The sequence below is a fragment of the Phyllostomus discolor genome, chromosome 4 (genome assembly GCF_004126475.2).
Source record: "Phyllostomus discolor isolate MPI-MPIP mPhyDis1 chromosome 4, mPhyDis1.pri.v3, whole genome shotgun sequence".
NCBI classification, from domain to species: domain Eukaryota; kingdom Metazoa; phylum Chordata; class Mammalia; order Chiroptera; family Phyllostomidae; genus Phyllostomus; species Phyllostomus discolor.
Window position 1 is genome coordinate 201,113,702 of NC_040906.2, and position 18,083 is coordinate 201,131,784.

The 18,083-nt window shown below is 42.8% G+C and overlaps 1 protein-coding gene and 1 long non-coding RNA gene across 2 annotated transcripts in view; one reads left to right on the plus strand and one right to left on the minus strand.

The window, feature by feature from the left end:
- Nucleotides 1-7,837: 7,837 nt before the first annotated feature.
- LOC118500378 lies at nucleotides 7,838-10,294 on the minus strand. Its single transcript, XR_004902945.1, has 2 exons — nucleotides 9,135-10,294; nucleotides 7,838-8,806 (listed from the first exon to the last, which is right to left on the minus strand). It is a non-coding gene; the product is annotated as an uncharacterized LOC118500378 (long non-coding RNA).
- Nucleotides 8,713-18,083, plus strand: part of SCAF8 (SR-related CTD associated factor 8) — a 77,018-nt gene continuing 67,647 nt past the window's right edge. The window contains 4 exon segments of the mRNA XM_028508641.2: nucleotides 8,713-8,793; nucleotides 9,139-9,222; nucleotides 14,869-14,883; nucleotides 14,885-14,932. Of these exon segments, the coding sequence (XP_028364442.1) occupies nucleotides 8,713-8,793; nucleotides 9,139-9,222; nucleotides 14,869-14,883; nucleotides 14,885-14,932 (228 nt within the window).

Below are 18,083 nucleotides of genomic sequence, written 5' to 3' on the forward strand. Positions count from 1 at the left end.
CCTTTTCTGTTACTTTTCTCTTCCCGTAGCGCCACACCAGGGGGGTCCGAGGAGGGAAGAGAGGCAAACGCATGTGCTCGTTCTGCTTTGTGATCTTGAGCCAGGGGCCTCTCAAGCATTTTTGTGGTGCTGTGTTTAAATCATAGAAGTGTGGTCCTTAACTTTAGGCTTAAAGCTGTGGTGCCCACCGTGGAGTTGTCCTTTAACGGGCTTTATGAAAGGAATGCTGTAGCACTTAGCAGGCATGTAACTGCACTGCAGGATGCTTTTGTAGACAAGCTGGAGCAACGTGGGTGATTTGTATTCAGCGGAGTAATCAGAAAAGACTGAAGCTGCTCTTTGATGTCCACTCGGGGAAGGACTTTAAAGCTGAAGAGGAGACGCCTCCATAATCAGATCTTTTAAATGGCTATGGATATCATGACATTGAGAGTCTGTTGGTTAAATCTTCAGATGAGGTATAGAAAAGTAACGGAGTGGGTAGAGTCAGGATCAAAGGAGGTACTAGGTTAGAATGATGGGCTTAATCTAAGAGAATGTAGACAGTGTAGTGCTTGATCCAAGAAACCAGCCAGGAGTACAGCTTATGAGCAGCCAGTGTGATGTGATACAGGAGCTCAAAATAGCAAATGGAATTTTAAGTTATCCGGATAGAAGTACACTAGAGGCCTCCATAGGTCTGGCCCTCTCTGGGCTGGGCAGGTCTTATCTGTAGTGTAGCGTTCAGTGGGAGAGCCAACACTTCGGAAGGAAATTACACTCTGGCACAGATCTGAAGACCTGTGAGATGATTCTATGACGAACAATTAGGAGTGGGGAACAGTGTAGTTGTTCATGTCAAACAGAAAACGTGACAGCTTTTAAAATGGGTTTTTTTTTTTTTTTTTTTTTTTTTTTTTTGCCTTGCTGGTGTAGCTCAGTGGAATGAGTGCCAGCCTGCAAACCAAAAGGTTGTTGGTTCAGTTCCCAGTCAGGGCACATGCCCGGGTTGTGGGCCAGGTCCCCAGTAGGCGGTGTGTGAGACACAGCCACACATTGATGTTTCTCTCCCTCTCTCCTACCCTTCCCCTCTCTCTATAAAAAAAACAAACTAAAAATAAATAAAACTTAAAAATGTTTTTTTGAAAGTGTCCTGTGGAGGCGGAGTCAGTTGCCCAGCATGGCTTGGGGCAGGGGCCCAGGACAAGTGGGTGAGAGAGAAAGTTACCACTTTCTTCTCTTAGATGAAGCCCCTGGTTCCAATCTACTACTTTAAAAAAAAAAATCCTGATTCTGTCTAGTCTATTAGTTTTCTATGTTTACCTCATCTGAAGATTTAATCAGCACATTCCTGATGCCATGATATCACTAGCTATTTTTAAAAATGCCTGATTATAGCCCTGGCTGGCGTAGCTCAGTGGATTGAGCGCGGGCTGTGAACCAAAGCATCGCAGGTTCGATTCCCAGTCAGCGTACATGCCTGGGTTGCAGGCCATGACCCCCAGCAACCGCACATTGATGTTCCTCTCTCTCTCTCTCTCTTTCTCCCTCCCTTCCCTCTCTAAAAATAAATAAATAAAATATTTTTTAAAAAGACTCTTAAAAAAAAAAAGCCTGATCACTAAGAGCCTGCTCTTCAGCTTTGAAGCCCTTTCCTCAGCGGACACCAAAGACACTCTCGGTCTTGTCTGGCTACTTCACAGAAGCAGAAACTTCGTCTGGCCACTTGTTCACAGTCCACACAGGACCAAGCATGGATGTACGCTTACCTTCTCTTCAGCGCTGAGCCTGTATAAACTGTGAGTGAGGAGGAAGGAAATGTCAGCTCAGTGCTTTGGGAAGCTGGAAATGAAAAAATACCAACTTAGCTATTTCTGAACAGTTGCTCATCAGTGCTCGACAAATCACGGCCTTGTTTTCCGCACAACCAGAACATGTCCTGCTCCCTTATGACAGATATTTATATCTGTTATACAGCTATATAACTGTGCATTTCATACACAGCTATATGATGGCATACTTCATATTCTAAATTATCTTCTGCCTTACAACTCAATTATTCATTACTTTTTTTGATAGAACTTGGTTTGTTTCTACTAGTATAAATAATGCATCAGTGAACAAATTTAAAGATAATACTTCGAGGTAAAGATTATATGCCATCTTCCCCAAATGCAGGTGTACAGATAATATCATACAGACATGCACACATTAGAATACACAGGTATCAACATAAGAATGAGTCTTATAAACATTATATTAATGAAAAATGGAGAAATATATTACCTCACTTATATGACATTCAAAATATTGCAAAACCAAAAATAAATTGTATGCGCATACATATGTATTATAAATACACAGGGAAAAAGCAAGGGCATGATAAATACTCGTTTATGGCGGCTACTTGGTGGGCATAGGGGAGATGCTTAGGATGCAGAGCAACAGGAATTGGGATGAGTCTGCACAGAGCAGGTCAACGGCAGGCCTTTTAGGAAGACCTCCAAGTTTAGACCTTGGCTGGTGTCTGGGAGCTCGGATATGATCTTGGAAGAGCTCCCACCACTGCCTGATTAGAGTGGCCCATCATGCCTAAAATGTTTGCACAAACATTGCGGTTTGTGCCAAACACCTGCTGTCCTTCCGGAAGTCTTGACTTTTCATGCGCGCCTGGCAGAGGGAGCCTGCATGTCCCGCCCCAATAAAACCCCTGGGCGCCGCGTCTCCGGTGAGCTTCCCAGATAGGCAACATTTCATTCGTGCTGTCACAACTCATTGCTGGAAATGTTAAACTCATCTGGGGTGACCCCTGAGGGACAGGGCTCCTGGGAGCTGGCACCTGGTCTCCTTGTGTCTTTTCCCTCCGCTGATTGTGCCTTGTGTCGTTTCACGGAGATAAATCATACTGCAAATATGACTGCTTTCTGAGTCTGTGAATCCTCCCAGCTCACATTGAACCTGGAATTGTCCTCATGAATCCCTCTCAGAGAAGGCTACACATGTATTTGATTTTAATTTTTGTATCATTCTTACATTATAAATATTGTATACATTTATCAGTTAATCAAGAGGAAAACAAACGGATGAACGGCTACAAATTATCCATATAAAACTGAGATGCAATTGTGTAGAAAGCATTCCCGCAAAACGAAATAGCAAGGCAATGTCTAGAATCAAACCACAGAATATTGCATTTAAGGAACTCAAATTATGGGGGGGGGTGGTGGTCAGAGGAAACGGTGAAACTGAAGAAGCAATCAGAAGTGGCTGTGGCCGTGACCTTCATGAGATGGTGTTCTCCATTACTCCCAACCCCATCCTCTCTCCATGTAAGCTCCTCCTCCTGCTTTCTACCTATGGTGTGCTGCAAGGGTTAGCCACGCCCTCCCCATTGAACTCCCCTTTTTTCTACTGCCATTATTGAAAAGACAGTGAATTACCTTGGCACTGTCGTTGAAAATGAATAAACAATGCATGTGTGGGAATATCTATATCTATCTTCCTGGGCTTTCTAGTCTTTTCTATCGACGTTTTATTTATACCCCAATACCACATTGTCCTGCAGCTCCAGCTTTACGATGATATTTTAGATGAGGTGGTTTATAAGTCCTTCCAACTTCGTTCAAAGTTGTTGTAGGTATTTGAAATCCTTTTCATCTTCATACAAAATCTGGAATCAGCCTGTTGTTTTCTACGGGGAAAGAAACACTGCTTACCAAAAAAAAATTTCATTGAAACTTTCAGTCACTTTGACAATTGACTTTTTAACAATAATGTCTTCACTCCACCAGTATGGTTATCACTCTTGTTTGAGTTGTGATTCAATACAAAGAATACCATGTAATCTCCCTAATAAATGGAATAAAGACAAACAAACAAAGAACAAGTTCATAGATACAGAGAACAGGTTGCTGGTTGCCAGGAATGAGGCTTGGGGGTTGGGAGAAATGGGTGAAGGGGGTCAAAGGGTCAAAAGAAAAAAAAAAAAACAAATAAAACAGGGCTGTTTGAACCCAGAAAAAAATTAACCATTAATATAGGCAACAGTGTTACAAATAGTAAGCACAAGCACACAAGGAGTAATTCATGTTTGTATCCACTTGGTTCATTACTTTGGGTTCTGGCAAAGGTTGTTTACCTACTTTGACACTCATTTTCATCTTCTTACAAAGGGATGATAATAAGCGCTTAATTTTGTTAGTTGTTTGCTGGATACTAGAAACATTTTTTGAAACATGTGTAACGGGTAACAGAAATCAGCACCATACTTACATTGTTACATTTCTTTAGTGTTCTTTCTTTTTTTATTTTATTTTTTGGTGAAAGACTATTTAATTCTTGAAGAATCTGAAAAGAGACCAAACACGGTGAAGACAAAGGATCGTGGGGATTTGGATTTAGAGGGGAAAAAATCAATATGGGGCTGGAGGGTGTAGAGAATGCTAGACTGCGGATGCTCTGTGGAGGAGGGCCTGCTCTCCCTGGAGGGGCAGCTGAGACCCCGATGGATGGGGAGTGCGCAGGATCTGTGCCCACCTTCTCTCCCCCTCCCAGTGGCAGGTTTCTCCTGAGGGGTCGCTGCTACCTCTCATTTGCTCCCTTCCCTTTGGCCTAAGTTGAGTTTTCTAAATCGAATCAATCTAGCTCAATCCCCACATGCCAGATTTTGAAGGAAAAAAAAAAGTGCTCTTTGTATCTCAATATTTTTTTTTCATGGTTGGTCCCCTAGGACCAAATAAATACCTCCCAGTTCCATTTTTATGTGGTTTGGGTCAACCAACCCAACAAGTACTTATGTTCCAACCACTTAGTATCAGTTTGAAAAGAGAACACGTAGCAACACGAAGGAAACCTTCCTTTTCATTCTCAGATGGCGTATTACTTAACCATGGGGCACTGAGCAGCTTCTCCATTCTAGAAATCAGATTGGCCACGTCCGCCCGTATTTCCCGTTCCACAGGGATTTTTTCACACAGGCACTTCCTTTTCATCCCAGCGACAACTCTGCAGACCCAGCTCGACTGACACAGGCGTGACTGGGTCGGAAGGAATGCGGTGCGACCTAAGGCAGAAGCTGCGAATTCCCCGCGGGCCTTCCTGCGCGCCCTGGGGCGGTGATGTGTTTCCCAGGCTGGCTCCGGTGTCCGTCCTGCGACGGCCCTCTGAGCCCGCCGCTGGGCTCCCGGGCGCCTCGGTGCACAGTGTAGGGACCACGGCCGTGACCCCTTGTTCTCTAACTCATTTCATACTTCTCCTCTCTCCACTCTAAGCCTTTTGAATGAAGTTGTTCGTAAATCACTTCTCAGCCCACTGCACTCTAAATTTTGCCTGTCACTACACTGAAGCTGTTCTCACCAAAGCCACCAATGGATCCTATTGACTAGATCTCATGGAAACACCTAGACTTCTAACTACCCAATTTTAGGGCAACCGTTAGTACTTTTGATCACCATCTCTTTAATATGCTTTCCAGGCCAAACCTTCACTCCTAGCCTTTCTTTCATTTGGGTTGCTACTTTGCCTTTTAAAAACACTATTGTCATGTCTTATTCACCGTTTCCCTCCTTTTTAATTAAATTTATTGGGGTTACACTGGTTAAAAAATTATGCAGGTCTCAGGTATACGATTTTACACACATCCTCTGCACACTGTACTGTGTGCTCAGCACCCCAAGTCAAGAAGTCAAGTCTCCTTCCATCACCATTTATCCCCCCTTTACCCTCCTCCACTTCCTCCCACCTGCCCCCTCCTCCTGGTCATCACCTTTGCTTGTCCAATGGTCAAAATACAAAGGTAAGAAGGCATGAAAAGCTGGGCATTTTGTATGAGCCCAAGGAACATCCTAGAAAACCACTGAAACATTGAATCTCCTCTTCCTGTAAAGACACCAGTCACGTCGGGTTAGATTCCATCCTAATGAGTTCATTTTTAACTGACTGTCCCTTTCAAGGCTTTATCTCCAAGTGAGAACCTTGCATTCCTGACTTTGGGTTATAGGAGAAAAACCTGTATTGTAAGAGTGAATTCTTTCATGCTTACACTAGCTCGAATGGGTTATGCTGGAAACAGGAATCTTAACTGATATATACATGCATATACTAGAGTATTGGCACTGCTACATTGTGGAGGTGTGAAGTTGTGCATAAACTATTTGGTCTTTGCTCTGGGCCTCCTGGCTTTCTTTAGCCTCCTCTCACTTTCTCTACTTTTCATCTTGTTTCACTTCCTTGTTACCTTAAGAGTGCGTAGGCTGTCCTCTTTTTTCTTTTTCCCTTTCCCCGGTCAATGTATGCCCTTTGCTATCTTTCTGGGTGTGGAAGCTTTACTAAACCAAGTCACATAACCTGTTAATGCCTGATTTTATTTTTTAGCTTGAATTGCATTTGAATTTCCCAGGCTTAAGTAATTCAGTCAACCTTCATTAATGACTGACTGACTGAATAAACCACCCCTCATCTGCCTAAGCAGTGGATGTTGAGAATCTGGCATGAGCAGAACTGAGGGGGTGACTTGTGTAAGCCTTAGCATGCTCCTTTGAGCAGACTGACCTCTTGCAGGAGGGCAAAAGGATGAGGAGTCAGCTAATGAAAATAACCAAGCGATAGCGCCCCACTGGAGGAAGAGGCACATGCAAACATCCTCCTAGGTTGGAAAACAAGTTGTCAAGGAACCTAGGAGGTCATGTGGCCAGAATGAGCAAGGGGGAAGACAGTGTGAGGTGAGGTGGCCAGGCTCTGTATGGTAAGAGGTTATGATCGTATCTGAAATACTTTGGGGAACTTTTGAAGGGATGCAAGTGAGGGATTAAGTCAGTAACCTGTTCTGATTTCTGTCTAAAAACAAAGCCAACCCCCCCAAATTCCTCTGGCTACAGTCTGAAGAATGAACTACAGCCACAAGCCACTTACTGATGGAATCGGTTCTGAGAAGGGTGTTAGGTTCTTTTGTTGGTGTGGGAATGTCGTAGAGGGCACTTACACTAACCTAGATGGTTTAGCCCCCTACCCACCTGGGCTTTGTGGTGTAGCCTGTTGCTCCTAGGCTGCAACCTGTAGATCATATGACTATAAAACAACACGAGACTAAGTCAAGCACAAGAGAAATGATTCATTGAAGACATGCAGTGAACATATGTATGAGGCTGCTGCTGGCAGGACACAGCATACTGTTTTACAAGTAGAAAGAATACACTCTAAAATGATAAAAAGTACAGTAAATAGAAGCCAGTAACATAGTCATTTATTATTATGTACTATACATAATTGTACGTGCTATAGTTTCATATGACTGGCAGGGTGGTAGGTTTTTTTACACCAACATCAGCACAGTAACACACGAGTAATTCAGTTGCACTACAGGGTTAGGTCCAGCTGTGATGTCACTAGGCGATAGGAATTTTTCAGTCTTATGGGACTACTCTTACATGCGGTCCTTCATTAACCAAACCGTCATCACGTGAGCTACTGTAATTCCTGGCAAGAGATCATCATGGCTTGGCCTATGAGGATTGGGGGCAAATAGCGATGGAGAACTTTGGGACAACTTTGAGATTTGAAGGTAGAATTATTAAGTCTTTACTAATGAAGTTATTCTTTTACCTTGTCAGTTGCCAGTCCCATCTTCAAGATGTCAATAAGGTGACTCAAAGACCTTAAAGAGTGAAGGCCTTCGTTTCTGAGTTTCATAGGGCTGTGGGATTCAGCTCTTAGTACCTTGATTCTAACAACCCTCCACGGAAACATTCTCCTCTCATTTCCCTCTTTCCTTTGAGTGAATTAAGGAGAAAGGACTGCTGAAAACCACGCTCAGCAAGAGGACGGCAGTGTTTGCGGTTCAATGATACACCTCAACTGTTAATTCTAAATAAAAGTTCACTTTTATTTTGGTACTGGTGATTTTACATTGCACAAAGTGAGAGAGGAGGCATTTTTGCTAGCAGCATCTCCCGTTTCCTCTAGGAATACTGTATTCACTCTTACTTCAAACAACCTCGGGCAAAATTCCTTTAGAATAACTCATTTCCCACAAAAATGGGTTCCCTTTCACCTAACCAAAACTTGTGCATCTGAGGCTCCGCTTTCTGGCGCCCAGACAAATGCACCCATTGTCTGTGCCACCCCAGTCCCCGGGATTTTACGAGCGTGCATTTCCTGCACCGCGCTGCTCGCGGGCTGCGAGCGAGCTTCCCCGTCCCTCTGCCCCCGCCCGGCTCCGAAGCTTTTGTTTCTAACGTTTCCTCCCCACGCTTTCAAAATGCTTGGGCACATCATCAGCAAATAAATGAATGACTAGGAAGTTTTCTTTCGTCTGCTAACCTCTAAGCCACTGTCCGGTCAAGTTCTCAATAGTAACTAAACCCGGCCACTCCGCGAAAGGGTAAATCCACATGGCAACAAAAAACGTGGACAATGTTATTTCCTAAACTTGAGTTTTTGTAGGGGCGTTTGATTTTTATTTCGAGCAACGCTTTACACAGTCCTCCACGGGTCGGCGGAGGAGCTCCACGGTGTTATTGCGATCGCCCCCCGCGTGGGCCGGGCGCGGGAAAGGGGCCGGGAGCGGGCAGTCCCGGGGCCGGAGGAGCCGGGCCTCCGGGCGACGACGCTCTGGCCCGCACTCCTCTATGGTTTCCGAGCGGCCGCCCGGGCCTCGCGGTCCAGCCGCCAGGGGGCGCGCTGGCCGGCGCCGCGGATCTCGGAGCTACGCGGCCGGACTCGGTTCCGCCATATTGGATGCCGCAGCTGCTGCTGCCAGCGCTTCCTCCTCCGTCTTCGCCTGGCGCCGCGGGTTCCTGCCGCCCGAGCGGCGGGGAGGTGAAACAGGAGCCTATCGGAGGCAGAGATCGAAGGGGGTGGAGAGTACAGGGGACGGGGCTCTAGCGTGGAAGACTGAGACGGAGCGGGGCCGAGGAGATAAGGCGCCGCGGCCCAGCCCCTCCCCCGCCGCCGCCGCCGACCCGCCCAGGCAGCGCCTGTGTTCCCCAGCCCGGCGCTCCGCCCGCCCCAGCGGCCATGCCCGCGCCTCGCTGCCCCTGAGGGAGCCCTTCCCCGCCAGCGCTTGCCCTTCCACGCCCGGCCCGGGGTCGCCGCGGCCCGCTCTCCCGCCGGCGCCCCTTCTCGCAGCTGAGCTGCCGCCTGCGCCTCGCTCTCCCCACCCAGTGCAGTGGCCGCCGCCTCTTCCGCCGCCGGGCTCGGGGCCTCCGCACCGACAACATGGAGGCTGTGAAAATCTTCAACAGCGAGGTTGGTATCGCAGCCGAACCTCCCCTTTTGCCCACTTTCCCGCACCAGACCGGACCCAGGCTCGCAGGAGGAGGGTGGGCACAGGCCTGCGGGGCTTTTCAGAATAGGGCGAGTGGCGGCCTAGCCGTGTCCCCGGTGGGGGGAGGGGTGTCTCTTTGCCCCGGCGCCCCTCCCCCGAATCCGGGGGGGAGGGCGGTCCCAGGGCGGAGGGAGGTTCCGGTGTCTCCTGCGCCCGACTGAGTGGCTGCGGGGGTTAGAGGGAAAGCCCCATTGGGCCCCTCCCCCTGAGGCCCCTGGCGGGTCTCTGGGGGTCCGTTCCTCCGAGGCCTGGCCCACCCACCTCTTCCCTGGGCCTGTGGGGTTTGAACTGCACGCTGGATGGACATTCACTGCCCAGCCCTCCCCGCGGTCTTGAATGAGTCAGGCGCCGATGGCGGATGGTGCAGAAAGCACGGAAAGGGTGCTGATCTCGGGTCACAGTGCACCTAGTGTGCGTAATCGAGACACTGGTGGCTAGGTAACCTGCCAACTAGGGACTTAGGCTAAGAGGGTGGTTGGTCGGGAAGCGAGGTAATTCGGTGACTTTTTATTCTTAGCCGACCCCCCTTCCCTACCCCCCTCACCCCCCATCATCACGACCAAAAGACAGACGGGAGGAAGAGGTCTGTGCTTAGAGAGAGGGAGGATGCTGGGGAAGGATTTCCCAAGGGCTCATTCACGTGTCAGATCTAACACCACATTTCTAACCGCAGGTGTCTAATTTTCACCGTTTAATTGAATTTACTAGTTGGAAGGGAGCTAGGCTTTGATAAAGTATATTTAAAAAACGTTAAAACTCCGACTTAAGACTTTAATGCAAACGTTAAATAAACACGAGTACATGCTTACACAACCAGAATTATCCTTTACCTGTATGCCTCAGAAAAAAATTTAATGTCATGTTAACTAAATTCACACAAATTCTATGAACTTTCCATGTGAAGGTGCTAATAACCCTGTTCTTTGGTATGATTAACAAAATCTTACTCAACCTCTTAAAGTACCAGGCATGTCTTGATAATTTCAAGAGGACAATACCTTTAAAAGTCGCTTTACAGTTTTGTTTCTTTCCTTTCATATTCATCCCCCCCTCCCCCTCCCAAGAAGTGGCATTTGGGAAGCAAATTGGCCAGGAGGCTAAAAGTTAGATAACGTTCCTGTGACTTGGACTCTAGGTTAGAGCAGTGACACAGTTGTGTGAAAACAAGCATTTTTTGTACTTTTTTTTTTAAAAAAAGTCACTCCTTTATAAATAATTAGCAGTAGACTTGAGAATCTTTTCCATTTTATTTATAAATTGATAGCTGATAATTTGGGGCAAATTATAAAATCTGGTACTACCCCCACAATATAGTGCTTAAAATGTGGAGTAGAAAGTGTTTAATGACACCGCGTCCTAATTTGTTGTTAATAATTGTTTCACACCTGTGCAGGACCGCCCCCCCCCCCCCCACGCATGTAGCCTTTTCATTTGCTACATAGAGTGCTGCAGCATGAATAGTGTTTATGTTTTTCATTATAAAAAGTCCTTGCTCTTCTACAGTTATTTGATTACCCCACCCCACCACTTTTTGATGGGGTCTCTCATGTTTGTTTAAAAGGTTCTTAATATGTATTCTCTAGGAGGTGTTAAATAGGATCCCTTATGGGGTAGATAAAAACAAGCATACTGGTTGGTCACAGGAGAGCACAGTGGGCAGACATGTTAGTTGGTTTTTCATTTTAGTATTGACATTAAGTATCAGAGGCCTAACATTGACATGGCATTTAACCTCTTGTTTAATCTTTACCGGAACAAGTAGCAGTATTCCCGTTTTCATGTGGGTAGCATTCACCTCTCTCCCCTTGTTTCAAATACCTTAAAACATTGTTTTAACTCCCTTGTTACTTAATATGCTCAAATTTCACCGTGTTTGAAAGTAGGGTTAGCTAGCCAGCAGGTTGAGAAAAGGAAATACATTTGAAGATTATAAGAATATGCTTAGTTTTTTTGTTTAAACACAAAATACATAATCTTGTTAGTTTTTTTTATGATTTTGAATATAGTTTCTGTGAATGTCTTATAATGCTTGCTGATGTGAAAATTTTGTTGCAAGTAAACATATACTGGGAAATAGTTTAGTAATAAGTATTTTCTATTCAACTTTGTAGTAAAATGCAAAAACAAAAAAGAAGTCTGAGTTACAGGATTAGGAGGAAAAGATATTTTAGGTTTACTTATAATGAATTTGGTTTTGAAAAGCATTTATCCTTGGGCTGAGTCCTTTGGCACTTTTCTCTGCTACATTTAAACATTTTAGAAGCATTGAATTACGAAGAAATCCATTTGTTGTCCAGTCCCAGAGGGTCTCACACGCAAGGCAACTGATCTGTGCTTCTCTGCCTCTCGTCTCTCTAAAAAGCATCAATGAGCATGCCATTAAGTGAGGATAAAAAAAAAAAAGCTTAAAAAAGAAATGCTGTTTGCTTTATAAGCAACCAAAATTTAGTCCTAGGCATAATGATTAAGGTTTGTCAGTGAGGTATTTTGATACTTAAAATATGTAAAATATGAAATGCTTTGCTTTGATGGCTTGCTAATTCTCAGGTGTCTGAAGACTGCCCAGTTGGCTTGAAAACAAGATCATGCCAGAAGTTTTAGTTAAGAATGCAGGTGTTTAGTCTGCACACAACAGATGAGTTCTGGAAGCCTGTGACCTTATGCAGGACGTGTTTGAAGCATGATTACCCTGACCCCTTCCCCGTAATTTCTCAAAGGGGTTCTGTGGCCTCCCCAGCTATGTCTTCAAAATCACTGTCAGAAAATCCTTCGTGTGGTAAATTCCTCTGAATTATCATGAGTTAAATGAGATTGAGGCTCAGGAATTGATATTTAGGTGCCCACTGTGCCAGTTGTGTGGGAAAACCTTCATTTCCACTTAAGTGTCATTGTGATGAAAGAATTAACCCCACCACCACTGTGTTGGTTCTGAAATGAAAGAGAGTCTGTGTTCAGTTGGGAATGGAAGAATTCCTAAGGGTCAGCTGGGGAATTGTTACCATTAGGAGACACTGTTGTGGCTGCTCTGAGATGGTGGCCTTTCCTTCTTAGGGTGTGGAGTTCTCGCTGCAGTGAAAAGGGTCTCGGTGGTCTGCTTACATCTGTGGACTAGTCTCAAGCCGCAGTTGATGGCTGGATTGCAGCAATTTTATGAGCTGCACAGTTGTGCTATGTCCGGAAGGATGCTGGGGTAGTTGGTTATGGTAGAATTTTTGAAAAAAAGGGAAGAGAGAATAGCAATGCGTGACCCTTTCTTTAGAAAATTATAACTTAATTGGAGGGGGTACTTTCATAACATAGGAACTCCTAATATATTGAAAATTGTAGAATCTGCTGTGCATTGGTTATGCTTAGATAAGGCGAATGTGGTGGTGGGTTTTCCTTATGTATTGGATAGTATTAGTATTTAAAGACTTCACAGAACAGCCCCAATACCATTGTCACACTTCAGAAACTTAGTAACTCTTTAACGTAATCAAGTACCAGTCAGTGGCCATGTTTTTTTGAGGTTTTTTGTCTAGCTGGTTGCACTGCCATGGTCAACCCTACCCCCTGTGTGCCGTCCCCGGCCCAGTTCTCTTGCTGCTCTGAACAGGCTGCGTGGGAAGGGACCAGATGTGTATGTGTGAGATGTGTCAGGACAATCAGTGTGGTTTAATTTTTGGGTTTACCTTGGTTCATCAATTCTAAGAGGGGAAGGTTCTAGTACCTTTTATGATTTTTAGGGTACCTGAGTTGTTAGCGTTTTTGTCCTCAGGGTCATTCGGTTAGTCAGATAACTGAACTCTTGAAACGAGTCCGGGATGTGGACTTGCCAGAATCATAACACAGTTAGTTCTCTACCTTGTCTTGCGCACCGGGGTGAAATCCCATCTTCGCTCTACTCCATTCCCGATTTTGTATCAAGAATGTTCATGTGCTTAACTATAGTACTTTGTATATATTCTTTCCACCAATATCTAGTAGTAGACATGGGCTGGTAGAAAAACAGTGGGAAGGAAATAAAAACGTGAAAAAAAATTTAATTTGTGCATTTTCCCTTTGCTTGTGGTACAGGAAAGGAAATTTATGTGAAGCAGCTATTAAACATTGCATTTCCTTTCATTTTCATCTACCAGGGAATCTTTCTCCTCTTTCTTTCCTGTTTTAACTTTCCAATGGGAAATTTTGGTTGATTATCCAATCAGGCCACCTTTTCTGTTTCCACCTTGTGAAAATTCCTTGAGGATGTAACATACTAAGTGTTACAGAGGAAGGAAGCCCTCACCAACCCCTCCCTGCCCCAGTGGTCTAGATCAGGGTTTCTCTACCTCAGCGCTGTTGGTCATTTGGACTGGATAATTATTTGCTGCAAGGAAATTGTTAGGTCGTTAATCAGCAACCCTGGCTTCTGCGCACTGTTGTGACAACCAGAGACGTCTCAAGACATTACCAAATGTCACTTGGAGGGCAAAACTGACCTTGGTTGAGGATCACTGATTTAGGTCTCTTGTCAAACCATCTCAAAGCATTTTGTTCTTTCCCTTCTACTGATTAGTACTACAATTTTAAGTAATTACTATTTGCTTTTCGCACCAGACCGTAAGTTCCGTGACAGTGACCATGTATTGTCATTGCTTTGTATCTTCAGTACATAGCACAGTGTCCTATTGCATAGTGTGCACTAAACACAGATTTCTTGTCTGAAGGGGTAGGTGACATACGAGGTAGTTGAGTGCCCCCGACCAGTGTAGGTAACACTTCTGAACATTCGGTTTTCTCCTCTTAAATAAATGACTGATTTGAGATTATATTTAGATTTCCTGTTGGAAGATGCTTAGACCAAATAGAGAATTAATTTTTGAAGGACTTACTGTGTATAAGCACTATTTTGAAGGTCACTTTATGACACTGGAGGAGTATAGGATGTTGGATGGGAAATTTTAAATCAGCTCTGGTGTGTTTATAATTTCACTTCTTACTAGGGAGACTACTCCATTGAAGGTTCCAGTTAGATTAAAGCCATTCTAAGTTTTATGTTGTAATGACGCTTTTCATTTATTGTTTTTCAGTTTAAAACAACATATAGTAAAAGTTGTGTGTTTTTAAACCAATATTAAAAAAATTTAGATGGATAGTTTTGAGAGTATATGATTTGAGAGTGTTATAGTCTTGATCATTCAAGATGAAATATAAAAATCTTTTGACATGATTGAAATTTATGTGATACATATATAGCTTAACCGTTTCTAGGCACGTATTGAGTTTGTTACAGTAATTATGATTGAAATTTAGGGGACATCCATATTGCCCGGTATCTGAATTAGTCATATTTTATGATCACTTGTTCTTATTTTAGAAGTACAGTTGCTTTGAATTAGTGACTGTATTACTACTTGTACATAGAATTTCAGATATCTCTTTCTAGGGCCAATTTTGCTGGTGTTGGACAGCTTCTAACTCACCATGGTATGAGAGAATGTAGTCAACCTTGACCTTGAACACTGGCTGAGCTCCTAAGCTCTTTAAGTGAGCTCATTTATTCTGGTTTTGTTTTCTCAACATCTTTCTCTACTCCTCTCTCTCAGGATTGTGCCTCTACTTCCTGCTTGTACAGACTGCTTTTCCAGCAGCATGGACACAAGAAGCATAGTAAGATGATTATAATCCGCGTAAGGCAGGCCTTTTGGAAAATAATTAGGTTTAAACTGGTGCTAAAATGATGTCTTGATTATATGGGCCCTATTTGGGACTCAGAAGAAATAGAATATATTAGTAATCTCAAAGAGAACATGCAGAGAATAAGATGAATTTCTTCACCAAAAAATAGGTTTAGAGAAAAAAGTTATTTGCTTTAATAGTGAGCACAAGTCATATATACTCTGGTTGCATTTATTTGCATTCTTCTCCACATAATTTCATTGTATATTTTGTAAAAGAAATATAATACTACTTATTTAATATGAGTAAATTGCAAACTCCTTAATTTGATGGTTGGAAGTAAAATACATCTTATATTTTGAGGAAGTTTTTCAAACTATAAGATGACAAATCATTGACAGATATGCTGTAGGAATGGAGAAACAAAAATGACAAATTTTTATTTTTTTAATTATAGAAGAGCAGATTTTGGTGGAGGTACTATTATAAGAAATAAATGCTGATGAGATGTGTTTCTGTAGCCTGTGATTTCTTACCTGATTTAATGCTATCTCAAGTTTGATTGTAAACATGATACATTTGCTCTTTGTGATTTCGATTTTATGCATTTGTCTTTCTAATTCTGCTTTACAAGAGTTTCTGATAACACTGTATTTTACACTCAGGGAAGGGTATGTGGATGTGTTACGGTATCTATTACTATAGGTTAAGAAATATGTTATGAACTTGGACATTATTTAGTCAGAATGGGGAACATAGGTTGTTAGTTCCTGTTTTTTAAAGGCAGTATGGCTATTGAGTTAATGTATGCCAGATTTGCTTTTTAAATAATTCTGCAACTTAATGTACTTTATGTAGGCTGAGTTGAAAGACCTGGGATTTCATTCTTTCATTCATTTGTTCATTCATTTAATCAGTACTTAGTGAATGCTAACCAAGTACCAGGCATTCTTCTATCTGCTGGGGTAGTGATCAACAAGACAAATGAAAAGCACTCCCTCTTGGAGCTCACGTTCTTGTAGTCCTTGGTGTGCAGAACCAGTGACTCGGGTTGATTCTTTGCTGGAGATCACTTTGCCTGCCACGCTTCTGTCCAGGCTCACGTCTGCCTGGTCTGTTCTCAGCATTTTGCCTTACGGAGTCCGCATTGCTCGTCTGCTGTTCAAAATAAAGACTGCGCGACAGATGTGTTTAAATAGCACTGTGTTCAGCAGTGGTCTAACGTGTATTAAAATGCATTTGGTATTTTGGAATCATAACTTAAAAATACAGCTATTACTGAGGGTGTTTCGTCAATGAGATACTAGTCTTCGCATGCAAATGATTAAAAATACTTTTCTTAAGTGGTGACCAAACCTTTATGAACTTAGAAGGATAAATTAATATTTTTTATTTTTAAAACAAACTTTTCCTTGATTTAAGTGTACACGAGACAATTTGGTCTCTCTCTTTCACATTTTCTGAATTTGATTTGATTCCTCGGGGCTCATTTGAATAGCTTGTAAGTGAAGGATGGAACTGTTTGGATCATGTATTTTACTGTGTAGAACATGGGAAATGATATAAAGATCTTGTTGTGCTGGGTCACAGTTTCTCAAAGTTTGACCTGCGCAGTACACCTGAAACTGATACAGTATTGTTTGTCAGTTATATCTTGACTTTTTAAAATATGCTGACCAAGTCCTAGTAAATGGCTTTCTTTAATTTAGTTTTTTGATACTATAAAGTATTTTTTGGCAGAAATAAATATAGTTATTTGAATTTACTGAAATATTTGACATATGGCTAAAAAGAATGTTGGAAAAGTTAAAATTTTTACAAACCTAAACATCTCATATAGCAAATGTCTAGTTTCTGTAACAGCCATTTGCTATGCAAAAAAAACTCAGGCACTTTTAAAAAATTTTGGTATTAAAAAAAACTCTGTATTTTTGAAGTACTTTTTCTTTCTCAAACGTTGTTAAAAGTGAGCCACTGTAGCCCTGGCCAGTGTGGCTCAGCTGGTTGGAGTGTTGTCCCATATACCAAAAGGTTGGGGGTTCAACTCCTAGTCAGGGCACATGCCTAGGTTTTGGGTTTGATCCTCAGTTGGGGCGTGTATGAGAGGCAACCCGTCCGTGTTTCTTTCTCTCCTACCTCCCCCTCTAAGGTCAATAGACGTATTTTAAATTTTTTAAGAAAGTTAGCCACTGTAACATAGAGCTTTATAATCTGTGCCTCTTTCCCCCAACCATCGTCATATTTTACTGGCTCTTTAGGATAACCTTGTGAGAAGAGTAGGCTAGGTGTGATCCCCTTTTCACAGGTGAGGAAACTGAAGCCCATCCTTGCAGTTTTACTCAGGAGATGGAGCTCTGTGTGTGGGAGCTCAGACTGGAAGGACCTGGGACTCAAACCCTGGTTGGGATGTTTTTCTTACCCTTCCTTTTAAAGGAGAACCATCCCTCGATTCCCCACAGTTCCCTTTTACTAGCGTAATGTCCAAATACAGGTTAACTTTATTTTTTCCACTTTTTAAATTTTATTTTACAACTTCAGATTTACAGAAAAATTGAAAGAATGATAAAGAATTTTTGTGTGCACTTCATCCTGATTCCTTTACCTAATTATAACCAAGTTTTCTTTCTTATTCTTTCTCTGTATATACACATGAACTCATGCAAACTTTTTTTTTTGAACATTTTAAGAGTAAGTTGCAATTCTTAATACCATTCACTTCTAAATAACTATTTTCTTAAGAGAAGGACATTCTCTTATATAACCATAATACAATTATCAAAATCAGGAAATTAACACTGATACATTACCATGGTTGCAGGCCTTATTCAGATTTCACTGATTGTACCAGTAATGTCCTTAACAGAAAGTAAATCCTACACTACACCTTGTGCTCACTTGTCTTGTGTCTTTAGTGTCCTTTAGTCTGCAGCAGTTGGTTATTACTGTGTCTTTGTGTATTATGACCTTTGAATATATTTGATGACAATGGGCCAGTTATTTTTAGGATTCTCTCAATATGGATTTGCCTGCTGTTGTTTCATGATCAGGTTTAGGTTGTGCGTTTTTGGCAGGAGTACTCCAGAAGTGATTGCGTTCTCTGGAAGCACATGATGTCCATTTATTCATTAATGGGGTTGTTAAC